Here is an 18,374-nt window from a genome sequence, read left to right as displayed (position 1 = left end):
ATGACATGATAGTATATATAAAAAACTTTAAAGACTCTACCAAAAAAACCATTATGACTAATAAATGAATTCAGTAAAGTATCAGGATACAAAATCAATATACAGAAATTTTTTGCATTTCGATACACTAACAACAAAATAGCAGAAAGGGAAATTAAGAAAACAATCTTACTTACAATTGCATCAAAAAGAATAAAATACCTAGGAATAAATTTAACCAAGGCAATGAAAGACTTGTACTCTGAAAACTGTAAGACAATAATGAAAGAAATCGAAGACAACACAAGCAAATGGCAAGATATACCATGCCATTAATTTTTATTATTAATAACAATTATTAATAGAATTAATATTGTTTAAAAGTCCATACTACCCAAAGTAATCTATAGATTCAATGCAATCCCTATCAAAATACCAATATTTTTCACAGAACTAAAGGAAAAAAAGGCCTAAAATTTGTATGGAACCATAAAAGACCCTGAATAGCCAAAGCAATCTTGAGAAAGAAAAACAAGGCTAGAGGTATAATAATCCCAGTTTTCCAACTATACTACAAAGCTAAAGTAATCAAAACATTATGGCACAAAAACAGACACATAGACCAATAGAAGACAAGTGAGAGCCCAGATATAAACCCACACTTCTATGGTCAATTAATCAATGACAAAGAAGTCAAGAATACACAATGGGAAAGAGAGTCTATTCAATAAATATTTCTGAGAAAACTATACAGCTACATGCAAAAGAACGAAATTGGACCACTTTCTCACACCATACACAAAAATAAACTCAAAACAGATTAAAGACTTAAATATAAGACCTGAACCCATAAAACTCCTAAGAGAAAACATAGGTAGTAAACTCATGGACACCAGCCTTAGCAATATTTTTCTGGATATGTCTCCCCAGGCAAGGGAAACAAAAGCAAATATAACCAAATGGGACTACATCAAGCTAAAAATCTCTCGCACAGTGAAGGAAACCATCACCAAAACAAAAAGGTAACCTACAGAATGGGAGAAGGTATCTGCCAATGATGTATCCAATAACAGCTTAATATTCAAAAATGTATAAAGAACTCACACAACCCAATACCAAAAAAGCAAATAATCTGATTTAAAAAATGGACAGGGGATATGAAGAGACATTTTTCCAAAGAAGACATACAGATGGTCAACAGACAAATGAAAAAATGCTCAACATCACTAGTCATCAGGGAAATGCAAATTAAAACTACAGTGAGATATTACCTCACACCAGTAAGAATGGTAGTATCAAAAAGACAAGAAATAATAAGTGTTGACAAGGATGTGGAGAAAAGGGAACCCTTGTACACTGTTGGTGGGAATGTAAATTGGTGCAGCCACTATGGAAAACAATATGGAGTTTCCTCAAAAAATTAAAAACAGAAGTATGTTATCCAATATCCAATAATCCAAGAAAATAAAAGCATTGAGACGATATGTGCACCTCTATGTTTACTGCAGTATTATCTACAATAGTCAAGATATGGAAGCAACGTAAGTGTCTATTGATAGATGAATGCATAAGAAAGATGAGGTATATATACCCAATGGAATATTACTCGGTGACAAAAAAGAAAGAAATCTTGCCATTCACAACATGGAAACCTAGAGATTATTATGCTAAGTGAAATAAGTCAGACAGAGAAAGACAAATACCATATGATTTCACTTATATGCGGAATCTAAAAAACAAAACAAACAAAAACAGAAACACTCATAAATACAGAGAACAAACTGGTGGTTGCCAGAAGGGAAGGAGTGGGGGGATGGGTTTAATAGGTGAAGGAGAGTAAGTGGCACAAACTTCCAGCTATAAAATAAGTCACAGGATGAAAAGTACAGCATAGGGAATATAGTCAATAATATTATAATAATTTTGTATAGTAACAGATGGTAACTGTACTTCTTGTGGTGATCATTACATAATGTATAGAATTATTGAATCACTATGTTATACACCTAAAACTAATATAACATTGTATATCAACTACACTTCAATAAAAAGACAATCTGTCAAAACTCACACAAGAAGAAAGAGACAATCTGAATAGACTTATAACCATTGAAGAAATTGAATCAATAATTAATAACCTTCCAAAACAGAAAGCAGCAGGTCCAGATGGGTTCACTGGTGAATTCTACAAAACATTTAAGGAAGAAATTACACTAATTTTCTACAATCTCTTCTAGAAGATAGTTGCAAAAGGAATATGTCCTAACTCATTCTGAAACCACTATTACCCTAATACCAGAACCAGACAAAGACATTACAAGAAAAGGAAACAACAAACCAATATCTCTCAAAACACAGAAGCAAAATACTCAACAAAATATTAGCAAATCAAATTCAACAATACATAAAAATAATTATACAACACAACCAAGTGGGATTTATCCCAGGTATGCAAGACTGGTTCAATATTCAAAAATGACTTAATGTAATCTATCACATTTACAGGCTAAAGTAGAAAAATCACATGATTATGTCAATAGATGCATAAAAAGCATCTGATAAAGTCAAATACCCATCCATAAGAAAAACCCTCAGCAAACTAGGACTAGAGGGGAACTTCCTCAACCTGATAAAGAACATCTACAAAGAACCTACAGCTATCATCCATACTTAATGGTGAGAAATTCAAAGTTGTCTCACTAAGATCAGGAACAAGGAAAGGATGTCCCCTTTCATCATCCCTTTTCAGCATCATACTGAAAGTCCTAACTAATAAGACAAGAAAAGGAAATAAAAGGTGTACAGATTAGGAAGGAGTAAATAAAACTCTGTTTGTTTGCAAATGACATGATTACCTAAGTAGAAAATCCAAAAGAATACACACACACACAAAAAAAAAATCTTCTTAGAGCTAATAAGCAATTACAACAAGGCTAAGGTTAACAACAAAAGTCACCCACCTTCTTATATACCAGTAATGAACAAGTGGAATTTGGAAATAAAAACACAATTCCATTTACATTAGCAACCAAGAAAAGTAAATACTTAGGTATAAATCTAACAAAAAAACTGTACAAAATCTATATGAGGAAAATTACAAAACTCTGAGTAAAGACATCAAAGAGGAACTAAATAAATGGAGAGATGTTCCATGTTATGGATAGAAAGACCCAATATGTCAAGACATCAGGTCTTTCCAACTTGATCTATAGATTCAAATACAATCTCAATAAAAATCCCAGCAAGTTATTTTGTGGATATTCACAAACTGATTCTAAAGTTTATATGGCTAGTCAAAAGACCCAGAATAGCCAACATAATATTAAAGGAGAAGAAAAAGTTGTAGGATTGTCACTACCCAAGTTCAAGCCTTACTATAAATCTCCAATAATGAAGACAGTGTGTATGGGTGAAAGAATAGATAAACAGATTATTATGGAACAGAATAGAGAGCCCAGAAATAAACCCATGTAAATATAGTCACCTGATCTTTGACAAAGGAGTAAAGGCAACACAGTGGAGAAAAGATGATCTTTTAAACAAATAGTGCTAGAAAAACTGAACACCCACATGCAAAAAAAAAAAAAAAAAGAATCTAGACACTGACTTTATACCTTCACAAAGATATTAACTCAAAATGGATCACAGACCTAAATGCAAAACCAAAAACTCTTAGAACATAACATAGAGGAGGAAATCTAGCTGACCTTGGGTATGGCAATGACTTTTTAGATACAACACCAAAGGCACAATCCATGAAAGAAATCATTGATAATGTGGGCTTCACTAAAATTAAGAACTTCTCTGAGAAAGAAATTGTTAAGAGAATAAGAAGACAAGTTACAGACTGGGAGGAAAATTTACAAAATATGTATCTGATAAGGAATGTTATCCAAAATTTACCAGAACTCTTAGAACTCAACAATAAGAAAGCGAATAACCTAATTTTAAAATGAGCAAAAGGCCTGAACAGACTCTTCACCAAAGAAGACATAGAAATAGCAAATAAGCATATGAAATGATGCTCCACATCATATGTCATTAGGGAGCTACAAATTGAAATAACAGAGATACTACTTCATACTAATTAAGTTGGCAAAAAATCCAAAACACTGACAAGACCAAATGTTGATGAGGATGTAGAGCAACAGGAATGCTCAGCATTAGTGGTAGGAATACGAAATGGTAAAACCACTTTGGAAGACAGTTTGGCAGTTTCTTATAAAACCAAACATACTCATACCATCAGATCCAGCAATTGTGCTCCTTGGTATTTACCCAAATAAGTAGAAAACTTCTGTCCACACAAAAACCTGTACATGCAAGTTTGTAGGAGCTTTATTCATAATCAACAAAATTTGGGAGCAACCAACCTTTAGTAGGAACATGGATAAAATGGGGTACATCCACTCAATGGAATACTGTTCAGAGCTAAAAAAAAAAAAAAAATGAGCTGACAAGCCATGAAAAGACATGGAGAGACCTTAAATACATATTACTAAGTGAAAGAAGCCAGTCCAAAAAGGTGCATACTATATTATTCCAACAACATGACATTCTGGGAAAGGCAAAACTATAAACACAGTAGTTAAAAGATCAGTGGTTGCCAAGAATTAGGGGAGAGGAGGGGATGACTAGGTGGATCAGAAAGAACTTTTGGGGCAGTGAAACTCTTCTCTATGATACTGTAATAGTAGAAGCATGCCATTTTGCATTTGTTATAAGCTCTAGAATGGACAACACCAAGAGTGAACTCTAATGTAAACTATGGACTTTCAATGATAACACAATATGCCACTTCATTGATTGTAACAAATATACCACTCTGGTGTAGGATGTTGATAATGGGTCAGGCTGTGCATGTATACATGGGAATTCTTTGTACTTTCTGCCTGATTTTGCTGTGAACTTAAAAATGTTCTAAAAATATAGTTTGTATTGAAAATGAAATGAGATATTACATGTAGTTTCCACACATAAGGAGCTTGGAAGTCACCACTCCATCCTAACAATGGGTGAAAAAGGTGAACAAACTGAAAGATTAATAACTCTTCTTGGATCTATAAAAGAGGGGAGACTACAGGGCAAATTGCTGCCTCCAAGACTGGAGAGACAGACAGGCAGATATGGGGAGTCCCATTAATATGGGAAGCTTTCTAATACACTTAGTTCTGTGGTCACTGCTCTCTTCCATTTCCTTTTACGTGTTAGTCCATAAGGTTTTCAAAAGCATTAAGACATTTTGGAAGACCTTGATTGTCCATGTATCCATTCATTCATTCATTCATTCATTCAGTGCCTATAATGTGTCAAATGATGTGTATTTCTTATGGGAATATAAAGATGTATAAGACATAGACACTTCATCCAGTCAAACGTTCAACAATTTTTGAACATCTACTGTGTTCCATGCACTGTGCTAGGTATTAAGTATTCAGCAATGAAGGGAGCATCCCATTTCAAAAACAGTGTGACAACCACAGCAACAAACTCTTGACCCCACTGGTTTTAACATGTCTCTAGGGAGATCTTCATGGTGCAACTCCTTGAAAAGGTGAGGGTTTTGTTTGTTTGTTGGGTTTTTTTTTTTTTTTTTTGTAGTCACTCTCTTAACTTCTTTTGGACTCAATGCACTCCAATTGCACTTTCAATCCAACACATTCCAGTAGGATTTTCAACATACCTTTTCATGAAAATTGCTCTTACCAAGTTAACTATGAACTCCATGTTGCCAGAACCAAAGGTAAGTTCTTTTTGTCATGGCATTTGATGCCCAGCACCATTCAACACGGTTGACCACACTTTCCTTTTGGAAATACTTTCTTCACTTGACTTTCATAGAGGCACACTCTTCCAGTTTTCCTCCTGCCTCACAGTGCTCCTGCTCAGGCTCCTTAACTGGCATCTCTTCCTCTGTTCAACCTCTAAACATTATCATCTCTGTCCCAGGATTTAGTCCTGAGGCTTTTCCTTTTATCCATGAATATTCTGGCCGTACAGTTCATCTAATCCTGTGACTTTAAAATTATTGTATGTTTCCATTTCCCAAAACTTACCTCTCTAGATGGCATAAGGGGCATAATTGTCCTAAAGTGATCCAGGAGTTTAGCAAGGTACCAAGAAGAGGGATCCACTCTTCCTGGCATGAAGGACTATATCCTGAATTGCTCTCTGTGGAACCAGTGGCTTTCTTCCCAAACCCAGACCGTCTGGCACCAACATCATGTGCGTTGCTCCGTTGACAAAGCTGCTCTCTGTGTTTATCTGATACAAACATAGAATAAAGGAGGCTAGTGTCCCTACAATGGAATGCAGACCCACACTGTGCACCACTTATGCATCAGTGTAGAATGGAAGGATGGGAAAATCATGCCTTCTATTTCTTTGCCAATTCTTGGTCTTTGTGAGTTTTCCTAACACAACATATTGGTTAACCCATGTTATGGCATATTGGGGAATTCTCAAACTCTCATGTCAACTGGTAGTGATGCAGATGGGCCACACCTTACATGACACGTCCTGATCTTCCCTGAGCGCATAGACTCTCCAGCTGTCCCAGCACCATTTGCTTTAAAAAAAATCCTTTTCCTCTGTTGAATTTACTTGGCATCTTTGTCAAAATCAAGTGGCCATACGAATGTAAATTATTAACTCACACCACAGGCAAAAATTCCCTCAAAATGGATCATAGACCTAAATGTAAAGGCTGAAACTATACACCCCTTGGAAGAAGACATAGGTGAAAATTTTTATGACCTTGGGTTGGACAAAAACATGAGCGATAAAAGAAAAACAAATTAAGATTTATTGATTGATTTTAAGGAAAGAGTGCACCTGCGAGCAGAGGGAAGGGCAGAGGGAGAACATCTTCAAGCAGACCCCCTGCTGGGTGTGGAGCCCAGTGCAGGGCTCAGTCTCACGACCCATGAGATCATGACTTCAGCTGAAACCGAGAGTCCACATTCAGCCAACTGAGCCACCCAGCACCCCCCAAAGAAAAGAATTTTTAAATGGGATTTCATCAAGATTAAAAATGTTTATGCTTCAAAAGACACCACTAAGGAAACGAAAAGATAAGCCACAGACTGGACAAAATGTTTTCAAATCATTTATCTGTGGAAATTAATAAAAAGAAATTTCATTTAGGATGGAGTCAGTAGGCCAACAGGGGGAGAGCTTATGCCCAACCACTCATTGTCAATTGCATACCCAACAGGAGATGCACCTTGTAGGTAGATACCACTTTACTACCCCAAAAGGCTTCCCTCCTCCCCCAGCAGGAGCCCAGCCAATGAGACTGTCACAGCTCAATCAATGAAAAGTTACTATGCTTCAAAATGGAAGTTTGCTCCAATGGACTTTCTGTCTATAACAGTGTCCCAGCTTCCCCTTTTCTTCAAAAAAAAAAAAGTGTTCTTATTCTTTGTTCTATGCACTTGCCTATGGTTCTGTCCTAGCTTGCTTGTCTAGGATTGCAGTTCTCTGCTATTCCTGAATAAACCCGTTTTTTGCTGGTAAAATAACTGATAGTTTTATTTTTTAGGTTAATATATCTATTAAAGAACTTGTATCCAGAATATGAAGTACTCCTACAACCCACCAATAGGAACGTAAATAACCCAACTGAAAATGGGCAAAAGATTTGAACAGATATTTCACCTAAAAGGTATAGGAATATCCAATAAACACATACTCAGCATCATTTGCATTAGGGAAATGCAAATCAAAAGCATGATGAGACACCACTTCTTACCCACTACGACAGCTATAATTAAAAAAAAAAAAGGTGCACAATAACAGTTGAAGAAGTGAAGAAACAATGTGGAAAAAAATTGAAATGTTCACTCAATAATGGTGGGAAGTGTAGCCATTTTGAAAGACGTTTGGCACCTTCTTAAGTTAAAGATAAATTTACCGTATGCCTCAGTGATTTCACTCCTACCTATCTACTCAAGAGAAATGAAAACATAGGTCTATACAAACACTTTATGTGGATATTCATAACAGCTTTCTCTGTAATAGTCCAAAAAGTGGGAAAATTCCAATTACCCACCAACTGGTGAACCAATAAACCAAATATGGTATATCCCTACAATGGAATAGTATTCAGCACCTAAAAGGAATGAAATATGGACACATGCTACAACAGAGATGAACCTCAAAAGTATATTATGCTTACTGCATGGAGCACTGGGTGTTATACGCAAACAATGAATCATGGAACACTACATCAAAAACTAATGATGCAATGTATGGTGATTAACATAACATAATAATAAAAAAAGAATATTTGCTTAGAGGAAAAAAAAGTGTATTATGCTAAGTAAAACAAACCAGAGGCAAAAGACAAAATATTGTATGACTCCATTCATATGATGTCCTGAAAAGGCAAATTCACAGAGTCAGAAAGTCAATTTGAAGTTGCCTAGAGCTGAGGAGTGGTAATGAGGAGTGGCCGCTAATGGGCACAAGAGATCTTCTGGGGGTGACAGAAATGTTTCAAAACAGGATTGTGGTGATGGTTACACAAGCCCATAATTTTATTTAAAATAGTAGATTACATACTTAAAGTAAGTGGATTTTATGGCATGTAAATTATATACCAATAAAGCTGTTTGGAAATAAAAGATATGTGATATTGTGGCCCCCATCTGCCTTGCCCTTCATTTATTTCTCATTTTCTATGGAATTTATAGAATTTATTCCACTCAGAGCCTCTAAACTCTTGTTGTGCTGGCTTTTTGGCTGAAAGCGATTCCCAAAGAGACACTGGCTAAATCCTGCCAGCCTCCAGCACTTCCAACAGCTAGAGGAATGAGTACCCCAGTCCTGAACAGGATAGGGGATGTGTATGGTTCACTTATAGCATTACTCTAGCAGGCAAAGCTGTATGATGCACATTGGTAGCCTCAGGTAGGGCTCCACAGGTCTTCAGAGAACAAGCTGCTATAACTCAGGGACTACAGCCCAACTTCCCTAGACAAGTGTGTTTGCAGCACGAGGAGTCAGGTCTCAAGGGGGAAGAGGAGAATGGTCACAACACAAGGAGAAAGAGAGACCCAGAGGAGGGTGTCAAACCCAATCTTTGTGGGGCATTTTTCCCAACAATTTAAGAAAACATTCTTTTCAAGCGCATGTGGTGTTTTCACCAGGATCATACGCTAGACTTCAAAACAAGTCTCCATAAATATCTAAGAGACAAAATCATACAGAGTGTATGCTCTGACCACAACAGTATTAAATTAGAAGTCAATTAAAAACAAGATATTTAGAAAATCCCCAATTTTTGAAATTAAACAACATACTTTGGAATAACTCATGTGTTAAAGAGGAAATCACAGGTAAATTAGAAAATATTTTTACCTGAATGATGATAAAAATCCAATACATCAAAATTGTTGGATGTGGCTAACCCAGTGCTTAGAGAAACATTTATAGCTTTAAGTGTCAAAAGAAAAGGAGTAAAATCAATAAGCTTTAACCCTAAGAACCTTGAAAAGCAAGAGTAAATTGAAGCCAAAGCAGATAAAAGGAAACAGATTATTAAAAGTTGATGGAAGAGAAAAGGGACAAACAATAGAGAAATACAACAGTAAATTTTTCTGTAATCCACACAGAAAATTTAGTTTCACATGGGTTCTATATGTAAATGTATATCTGGAACCACAAAGACGTTAGGAGAAAAAAATAGAAGAGCATCTATTGGGACTAAAAATCAGAAAGTCATTGCTTCTGGGGTAGATTGGTGGGGGGAGGTGGGAACTGACTGGAAAGGGGCAGGAAAGAACTTTTTGAGGTGAAGGAAATGTTCCATATGTTGTCTTGGGTGGTGGTTACAATGGTGTATGTAATTGTCAAGGTTCATTGAACTAACACTTAAGATCTGGACATTTTAATGCATGTAAATCACACCTCAATTTTTTAAAGTAGAAAAAAAGAGCTTATGGTGGTGGTATTTGGACACCTCTGGGGCACAGGCTCCAAAAGCATTCACAGCATCCTCTGAGACTCTGCGGAGAGTGGTTTTGCAACCAAAATGTGAGATGTGTGCAAACGTCCATAAGATCCACTGTGGCCACCACTACAGACACCTATTCTCATTATCCAATTCACAGAACTAAACAGTTATCACTAGAGAGCTTCCCTTCAATGGAGATCTTCCTCCCCACCCCAGAGCTCTCCAAAGGTTGCCAGGATTGAGGTTCTGGATATATGGGGTTGGAAAGAAAGTCCCTTCCCATAGAACTTCAAGGGTGACTGGAGCTGCCACCATTGCAAAGGTCTATACTTTGCAAGAGAGTAACATTTCAAATGGTACTCTGAGAGAGGAGGTAATGGACTACACAGTGGATTTTCTCCCCAGATGCATTTACTTCACAAGGCAAAAATTCCCATTGTGCTGGCAGATTTCGTCTTTTCATTTAAATCCACAGACTGTGGAGCCCAGACACCTGGCACCGACTGCCGGATGTCTTGTTGCGGGGAGAACCAAGCCTTTATTACACTGTGGCCCTGAAATATGCTTCCTGTGCCTGGGAGGAATGAGAGATATGTTAAAGGTCACTACTTTTGGGGGAGGAGGGAACATGGAGAAGACATGAGCAATGAGTATGTGGTAAGAGTTCAAGGTGAAAAGGCTGAGCCAGGAACAAGAGTGCATAAAACTCCAGTCCTGCCTTTGGGAGATAAGGAGACCAGAACCCAGGCTCTTGCAATTGGCTTCCAACAGTCTAACAGGTTAGAGCTTTCTCATTTTCTTTCAACTATTCCTGGGCATGGGAGTTTTGCAAAAACAGAGTGGAGGGAACAAAATGGTTTTTGTAAACCTATAACGACTTGACCTCTCTTTCTGACCATCCCAGGGTCACCCTGTAATCTAATCTGCCCCCCATTTTTCTGTTCCTGGAGAGTGCTTCTTGGCAACCAGATTTGACCATGGCTGGGTGGAGCTGCCTTGTGACAGGTGCAGGAGGGTTTCTGGGTCAGAGGATCGTTCGCTTGTTGGTGGAGGAGAAGGAGCTGCAGGAGATCCGGGCACTGGACAAAGTCTTCAGACCAGAACAGCGGGAGGAATTTTCTAGTAAGTGAACCTGAGTTCATGGGTGGGTAGCTCCATCTTAACCCCCGCACAGGTATGGGGAAGGGGTTTTTGTCTAGCAAGTCAAGGAAAGTTGTAGCCAAACTGAGGCTGATCCCCTGTCCAAAGTCATCAGAAAGGAAATCACCGGTGGTGTGGTATAAGAGATAAAGGGCTGTCAGGAGCCTGGGTCTGACCCTGATCCGGAACTAGAGATCCGGATGACTGTAGGCCAGCCACTCTGGCCTCTAGGTCTCTTTTCTTCTCATTTATAAAATCATGTATCTCTCCCTTGTCAACAACTCTTTAATGTTCTGAAGATTGTGGACTTGGCAATGGCTGTGCAATATCTGCATAGGGCAAGCAAGCCCTGTTAACCTGGAGACCCTACCAGGGGGTCCCTGCCCCTCTTGATTGCCCTGGTCTTTCTGTGGCTTCATTCAACATCTCCAGTGAATGTAAAGCTGAGTGTGTGTGTGTGTGTGTGAGAGAGAGAGAGAGAGAGAGAGAGAGAGAGGAGAGGGAGGAAGGTGAAGAGGACACACAGCGTGGGAGGGAGCCAGAGACAGAGTGTGAGGCTCCAGAGTGTGGATTCCTCATGTGGATTCCCTGTATATCTCTTCTTCCCATTTGTCCCTGCTCATCACCACAAGAAAAGTGACTGCAGAATCTGCTCACCGCTCTGCTGTTTTCCCAGACTGCTGCCCCTGGTGCAAAAGCAAAAGCTAGATTTATAAAACCCGTTTCACCCCCCAAATCCTCAAAACAGCCCTGTGAGGAAAGTAGGAACGGGGTCTCACCCAACAGGATGTTGAGGAAATTGAGGTATACGAAGGTAAAGCGACTTGCGGAGGCCCTCTGATTAACGGACCTCAAGGCTCGGAGTAGAGCCTCATCACAGACGCCCCCGTCATAGGGCTCCAGGGCTGCCTCTTCGCAAAGTGAGTCTTCAGTCTCTCCCATTTCCCCACTGTGTGTCCCCAAAGCAATCCCTGTCCCCCTCCCCAGCCCCTGCGGTCTGGACATCAACACGCAGGCCCCGGGTGCCCAGAAGACCCCACCTCCCCACACGGAGCCCCCCCACCCACACCCGCCCTCCAGGACTGCGAGCATCACTCTTCTCCTCTTCTTTCCTGTGCTCTGAACATCTCAGATGTCTTATTTTCTCTACCCTCTGCTTCAACGATGCCTCTGATGAACACACACGAACATACATGATCAACATCAACTGTTTGCAACCCTTACGTCTCAGTAATACTTACGGTCTGACAGCTGTTGCCCGGGAAAGGCAATGTTCAACCTAGACGAAGGGTTCCCCTGTGTGAGCAGTCAGGTGGTGTCCGGGACAGGCAGGGGCTCTGTACAGATCCCAATGGAGAATCCTCACAGTGGTCGTTCTGTGCCAGGCACTGTGCTCAGTGTTCTACGCGTGTCAACTCATTTGCTCCTCATAATATCCCTGGGGATGGGTAATATCATCTTCTTTTTTGAAGGTGAGAAAGCAGGCACAGAAAGGTGTCTTAGTCTGTCAAAGCTGCACAACAAGATACCACAGGCTGGGTGGCTTAAACCCACCAGAAATTTTATTTCTCACAATTCTCGGGGCAAAAATCCAAGCGCAAAGCAGAGTCAGGCTCTGGTGAGAGCCCCCTTCCTGGTTCAGAGTCTGTGTCTTCTTGCTGTGCTCTCACACCGTACAAGGGGAGAGGGCTCTCTCTGGGATCTCATTTATAAGAATACTGATCCCCTTCATGAGGGTCAAACCCTCACGACCTGATCGCCTTCCAAAGGCCCCATCTCCTAACAATATCACATTGGCATTAGGATTTCGACACATGAATTTGGAGGGACACAAACACTCAAACCACAGCAAAGACTAACTTGTTCAAGGTCCCCCAGCTGAAAAATGGCAACACTGGAATTGAACCCGAAGGTCTAACTGCAGAGGCTGTGCTCTTAGCCACTCATTTGTCTAGTAGTTTTTCTTTGGGCCACCCTACAACGCAGTCCACACCACACAAGCAAGTGTACGTTCGAGCTTCGCAGAATACTGGTCCCGTCCACAGAGCCTCGAGGAGGGAGGGAGCTATGCCTCCACCACCAAGACATCTGCAGCGCCCTCTTCTGGTCTCTCTGCACCCTTGCAAACTAATAGGTTGACCTGAGCCTGTCTGCTGAAGTCAGCAGCAAAGAGACAGAAGAAGGGACGGGGAGGCAGACGTGGAGACACAATCAGAGAAAATCCTACTGATTCCCAGCAGCTTCTCCCCTGCCATTCTCCCACTTCACGGCCTTCTTGGAGCTGCCCAACCATGGGAACTAGCTCAGGGCAGAGCAAACTTGGCAGAGGCTTAGGGAGGGAGAGCAGATGGTTCTTCCAAGTTGTAACCCAGGAGGGAAATTTCCCTGCCCTGAATTTTTCACTCTGAGTTTCTCTCTCACTGTTCTCTGGTCTCCATTGCCAATTCCAGTTAAATTATCTTATCCTTTAAATACATACATACATTGACTTATCCTTAATCTGCCTCAGGAAAAAAAAAAAAAAAGCGCGAGTCCTGCACTTGAGTGACAGGGGAAAGAGAACAAAGCTTGAAGGCAGGGAGCAGGCTTGAGTCTTCACTGGAAGTGTGACTTAGACCTGCCCCTTCACCTGTCTCCTCCTGAGTTGCCTTGCCTGTATAGTGGAAATTGGAATACCTATGTCATGAGATAGCTGTGAAAGAAAAATCAGAACGCTGTGAAAGTTGTGTGCAAAGCAGAACACACAAAATAAGTGTAGGGTATTTATCCAAACTGTATGTAGCGCCATGTTTAGGTCACGGGCTCGTTTGAGGTGATGATGTTATTGGCAGTGCCGCCGCTTCCGGTGGATTTCAGAGGAGCTGAAGACCCTGAGGTTGAATCCACTGTCCTTAGCTAGATGGCCAGAAAGTTAGTCCCTTGGTGGCTGACTCATTTTCAGCACTGATGTCTGCTTTAGATGATATCTAATAAGGTTTTTTTTTTTCAGTTAAACCTCTCATTTGGGCCCATCCTAAATTCCCTGTCACTGGCTTCACTATCCTTCTGGTCACCTAAGCAGGAAATACTCAGGCTGACATGGGCTCTTCCTCTTCCTGTCGGCCCCTCTCCAGTAAGAACAAGGACCCGGCTGCATAAGGTCTGAAAAGTCAAGCCTGTGTGTCCCTCCCCTTCCCTGCTTCTGCTGTGGGAGCCCTGGTTCTGTCCTCCTCGGAACTTTGCTGCAGACATTCTCTCGATGAATCTCTCGATTGCTTTGCTCTCTCTTAGATGCACCACACCGATCCATTTTATGTCCTGCAGCCAGGGTTGGCTGTACCTACACCATAACTCCGTTTATGTTTCTCTTCTTGTGCCAAATCCAGGCGGGATTCCTCATTCCCTACAGAATTAAATTCAAATTCTTTCCTCTTATATCCACGCTCCATAATCACCCCACTCTCCTTAATGAATTTTATGAACTTCCCATGAATCTCTTTAACAATTTGCATCCCAGGCATACTTGACTCCTCACTGCACAAATTCTTTTTTTTTTTTTTTTAAGAATAAAATGGGGTGGAAACGGATGTTTGCTCTTTCCCAATAAATGCTATACATTCTGACTTCTGTGCCTTTGTTTAATTGTTCCTTCCATGGATTAATCTCCCATCTCTGCCCTCTCCCTGGGTAAACACCACCTTTATCAGGAAACTTCCAGATCCAGAAAGCCTTCCAATGACCTGATTCATGTTCACACAGAGCTCCAGAGCAAGACCAAGGTGATCATGGTGGAAGGAGACATTCTGGATGAGCAGTGCCTGAAGAGAGCCTGCCAGGGCACCTCGGTTGTCATTCACACCGCTTCTGTCATTGACGTCATGAATGTCCTTCACCGAGAGACCATCATGAATGTCAATCTGAAGGGTATAGTATCCCAGGGAGGATATGGAGTGAGGTGGGGGAATGAGGCTCAGAAAACAGACCAGGAAGGGAGGAGAGGCCCCCACCACTGAACACCCGCTGAGCCTGCTCCAGCTCCTTTTTCTTATCACCCCTGAGAGATTCAAGGCTGTTATGCTCAGTGTTTTAGATGAGGAACCTGGGGCTGAGCAAAGCTAAGAAACTTGTCCAAGTCCCCCTGAGTAGGAAAGCTAGAATTTAAACCCACACCCGTGTGTCTCCAAAGGCCACAAAATCTCTCTTTACTGCAGCTTCAATCAAGCATGGACTCCAAGCTAACCTTGAACTCTCGTGATCGAACTACCTTCTGCTTCCCTGGGCGAGGACCAGATCTTACAAGTGCCTCCCTGGTCATCATTTTAGCCCTTCTGTGTGCCTCTAAGCTGGTGGTCACACAGTAAGGCCAAGAACTAAGAGCTCTGTGATGGGAAGGGCCCCCGTGTCCACTGTGAGCGAAGGGCCACAGCTCCAGGCCAGTTTCCTTCAGGCAGGACTCCTGTGCAGGATCACCCAGCGTAATGAGAACATCTAGCACCTTCCTGCTCACCCCAAAGAAGGATTCCTCTCAAGAGACCTGCAAAGCTAGTTCATAGCAGTCTGGCACAACAGAATCACCCAGGACTGGCCTTCCCATGATATCTTCTTAATGATAGTAGCTTCCCCTTCTCCATAAGAGTACTTCTTCAGCTCACTGCTGGGTCTGCTATTAAAGGGTCGTTTTTAGCTAGGTGCCCAAAGTACACCCTCCTTAGATCCTCATCCCTTAAATGCCTGGTGGTTCTTTCTGGATTGTGGCTTTCCAACCTACTTTAAAACTAGACACCTTTATGTAAGGGATTAGCTTAAATCCCTTATTAGCTTCACATGCAAAGTCATCCTTCTGAGCCCTGGAGGCCAGTCTCTCTAGGACCACAGTGTCCCAACCCCCATTCACATCTGGTTCTCCTGCCCTGCTCTACAAAGTTAGTCGTTAGACAGAGGCTCCTTTTCTAAAGCAACTCATTGCTTTAGGGTCTCCAGCCTAAAGTAGCACAATCTCAAAAAAGACCCTTTCTAGTTTCTGCTTAGCCATACCCTCACCACTCCCACACTGCAAGGAGGGAGCTGCTAAATTAACCAAGTTTTCCTTTTTAGCCCCCTCTGCTAATTCCTGCTCCCCAGGACCCCCAACAACAGGGGATTTGAAATCCCTGAGAAGTGGTAGAGGCATCAGTTAATTAAAATTAATGTCAATTCCAGGTTTAGAAGATACTTCAAATAATGGTCATTTTTCCCTCTGTGGGTCAATTGACCCCAAATTTTCTCAGCCTCTAGATTTGATTTTTTTTAAAAAATGAGTCTGTCTCTCCCAAAAATCAAATTGCACAAAGACCTTAAAAAAGGATTGTTTTTAATACCAAAAAAAAAAAAGAGAGAGAGAGAGAGAAATAAAAACGATGCTTTGCGGGGAAAGTTCTTTGTTGTAGAGAAGGCGCTCTGCATTACTTCCCCCAGCTAACTGGATTCTGCAAGATCTTCCCATTATAGGTATTAACCACCAGAGGGCACACTTCCCCTTCTGGTTCTCCACCAAGGTCAACATAGATGGCCAGGGCCAGGCTCCAGAATTCTAAGTAAAAGGAAGGTTTATCACCCTCACTTTTCAGACCTGGGTAAAGGGAGTCACAGTCAGAATTAGGAGTGGCCTTTGTAGGGAGCATTCAATCAGGACTAGGTAAAATTCCAGTCCATATTCTGAGAGTATGGCCTCATATTTTTTTTTTATTTAAAATAAACTGTTTTTAACGAAGTGGTAGGGATAAATGATAATTTTCTAATGTCTTCACTCAGCGAAATATAAAATGGCAACCCTCTGTCCTTTTCCAGAATTCAAAGTACACACACAGGTCCAGGAAATCCAAAAAGCCTAGAAATTCTTGCTCTCCAGAACCCAAAGTTCAGCGTCTTCTCATTTTTGCAATTTTGCATTTTTCCTATGGCTATAGCATGTTCAGATCTTAGGCCGGAGACACAGAGGAATGCACTCCTGATCTGCAATAACCACCTCACTTGGGGGGAGGCGGTGGACATGGTCTGTGGGCATGGCTGGGCCTTTGGGTTATTTGTTGACACTGACGGTGTACTCCCCACGGGCAGGTACCCAGCTCCTGTTGGAAGCCTGTGCCCAGGCTAACGTGCCGATCTTCGTCTATACCAGTACCATAGAGGTGGCTGGGCCCAACTCCTACAGGGAGATCATCCAGAATGGCCATGAAGAAAAGCATCTCGAATCAAGATGGTCTGCTCCATACCCCTACAGCAAAAAGCTTGCAGAGAAGGCAGTGCTGGCTGCTAATGGGTGGGCTCTTAAAAATGGCGGCACCCTGCACACTTGTGCCTTAAGGCCCATGTATATCTATGGGGAAGGGAGCATATTCCTTTATGACTACATATACAAGGCCCTGAGGAACAATGGCATCCTGACGCATCATAGCAAGTTCTCTGTAGTCAATCCTGTCTATGTTGGCAATGCGGCCTGGGCTCACATTCTGGCCTTGAGGGCCCTACGGGACCCCAAGAAGGCCCCAAGCGTCCGAGGACAGTTCTATTACATCTCAGATGACACACCTCACCAGAGCTATGATGACCTCAATTACACTTTGAGCAAGGAATGGGGCTTCTCCCTTGATTCCAGAATGAGCCTTCCTATATTTCTGGAGTACTGGCTTGCCTTCCTACTGGAAATCGTGAGCTTCCTGCTCAGTCCGATTTACAAATATCAACCCCCCTTCAACCGCCACACAGTGACATTGTTAAATAGTGTATTTACCTTCTCCTATAAGAAAGCTCAGAGGGATCTGGGGTATAAGCCACTCTTCAGCTGGGAGGAAGCCAAGCAGAAAACCATGGAGTGGATTGGCTCCCTGGTGAAACAGCACAGAGAGACCCTAAAAATAAAGACTCACTGATCTGGGGGTGAGAAGGACGTAGACGCAGATGTTGTTGGGAGACGGCTATCAAGCTCTCCCCTCTGGCATCATATGGAAAGAAACACAGCCACGAGCCCAGGTCACACTGTCTCCCTTTTACAAGATGGCCGTCTTACCGTTTTCCTCCTCCCACCGGAAAACTTCCCGGTCCCTGGTCCAATCGGAAAGCTTTCTGTCCTGCCCACGCTCCAGAGGACAGAGAAGGAGATTTGCTGCAGCTCCTAATACAAAAGTCTCTGCTGCTGGCTCTGAGCTATTCGGGCCTCTTTCATGTAGAGTTTTGCCTATTATTTCCATTCCCTTTGTTATGTGCGAAGCATTTATCTTTTACAAATTCCTATTCCTACATGCAGCTCAGTGAAAAGAGTAATAAACATTTTAATGCCTAA

General features: G+C 41.5%; 1 protein-coding gene and 1 long non-coding RNA gene across 3 annotated transcripts in view; one reads left to right on the top strand and one right to left on the bottom strand.

The window, feature by feature from the left end:
* The window catches only part of LOC141373392 (uncharacterized), a 25,413-nt gene extending 10,604 nt beyond the window's left edge, over positions 1-14,809 (bottom strand). Inside the window, exon 1 of the long non-coding RNA XR_012379298.1 lies at positions 12,319-14,809. This is a non-coding gene — a long non-coding RNA (uncharacterized lncRNA). The remainder of the gene's footprint in view (positions 1-12,318) is intronic.
* On the top strand, positions 10,566-18,374 carry HSD3B2 (hydroxy-delta-5-steroid dehydrogenase, 3 beta- and steroid delta-isomerase 2). Of its 2 annotated transcripts, none has more exons than XM_073896055.1 (4): positions 10,566-10,716; positions 10,888-11,059; positions 14,816-14,980; positions 17,153-18,374. In XM_073896055.1, exons 2-4 carry the CDS (start codon positions 10,915-10,917, stop codon positions 17,962-17,964), a joined length of 1,122 nt encoding a protein of 373 aa, XP_073752156.1. In that variant the 5' UTR covers positions 10,566-10,716; positions 10,888-10,914; the 3' UTR covers positions 17,965-18,374. The 2 variants fall into 2 exon arrangements, with proteins under 2 accessions (XP_073752156.1, XP_025728397.1); XM_025872612.2 differs by having other exon boundaries at positions 10,569-10,716; positions 10,842-11,059.

Source organism: Callorhinus ursinus, unplaced genomic scaffold (assembly GCF_003265705.2).
Source record: "Callorhinus ursinus isolate GAN/ISIS: 27379988/994484 unplaced genomic scaffold, GSC_fseal_2.0 scaffold9, whole genome shotgun sequence".
In the NCBI taxonomy this organism is placed as follows: Eukaryota; Metazoa; Chordata; class Mammalia; order Carnivora; family Otariidae; genus Callorhinus; species Callorhinus ursinus.
This window is presented reverse-complemented; position numbering and strand designations above follow the sequence as displayed.

Coding starts and splice junctions, on each gene's coding strand:
- HSD3B2 (XM_073896055.1), top strand. CDS start 10,915: ATGGCTGGGTGGAGCTGCCTTGTGACAGGTGCAGGAGGGTTTCTGGGT. Junction 11,060..14,815: donor ACAGCGGGAGGAATTTTCTA/GTAAGTGAACCT, acceptor ATGTTCACACAG/AGCTCCAGAGCAAGACCAAG. Junction 14,981..17,152: donor CATGAATGTCAATCTGAAGG/GTATAGTATCCC, acceptor CCCCACGGGCAG/GTACCCAGCTCCTGTTGGAA.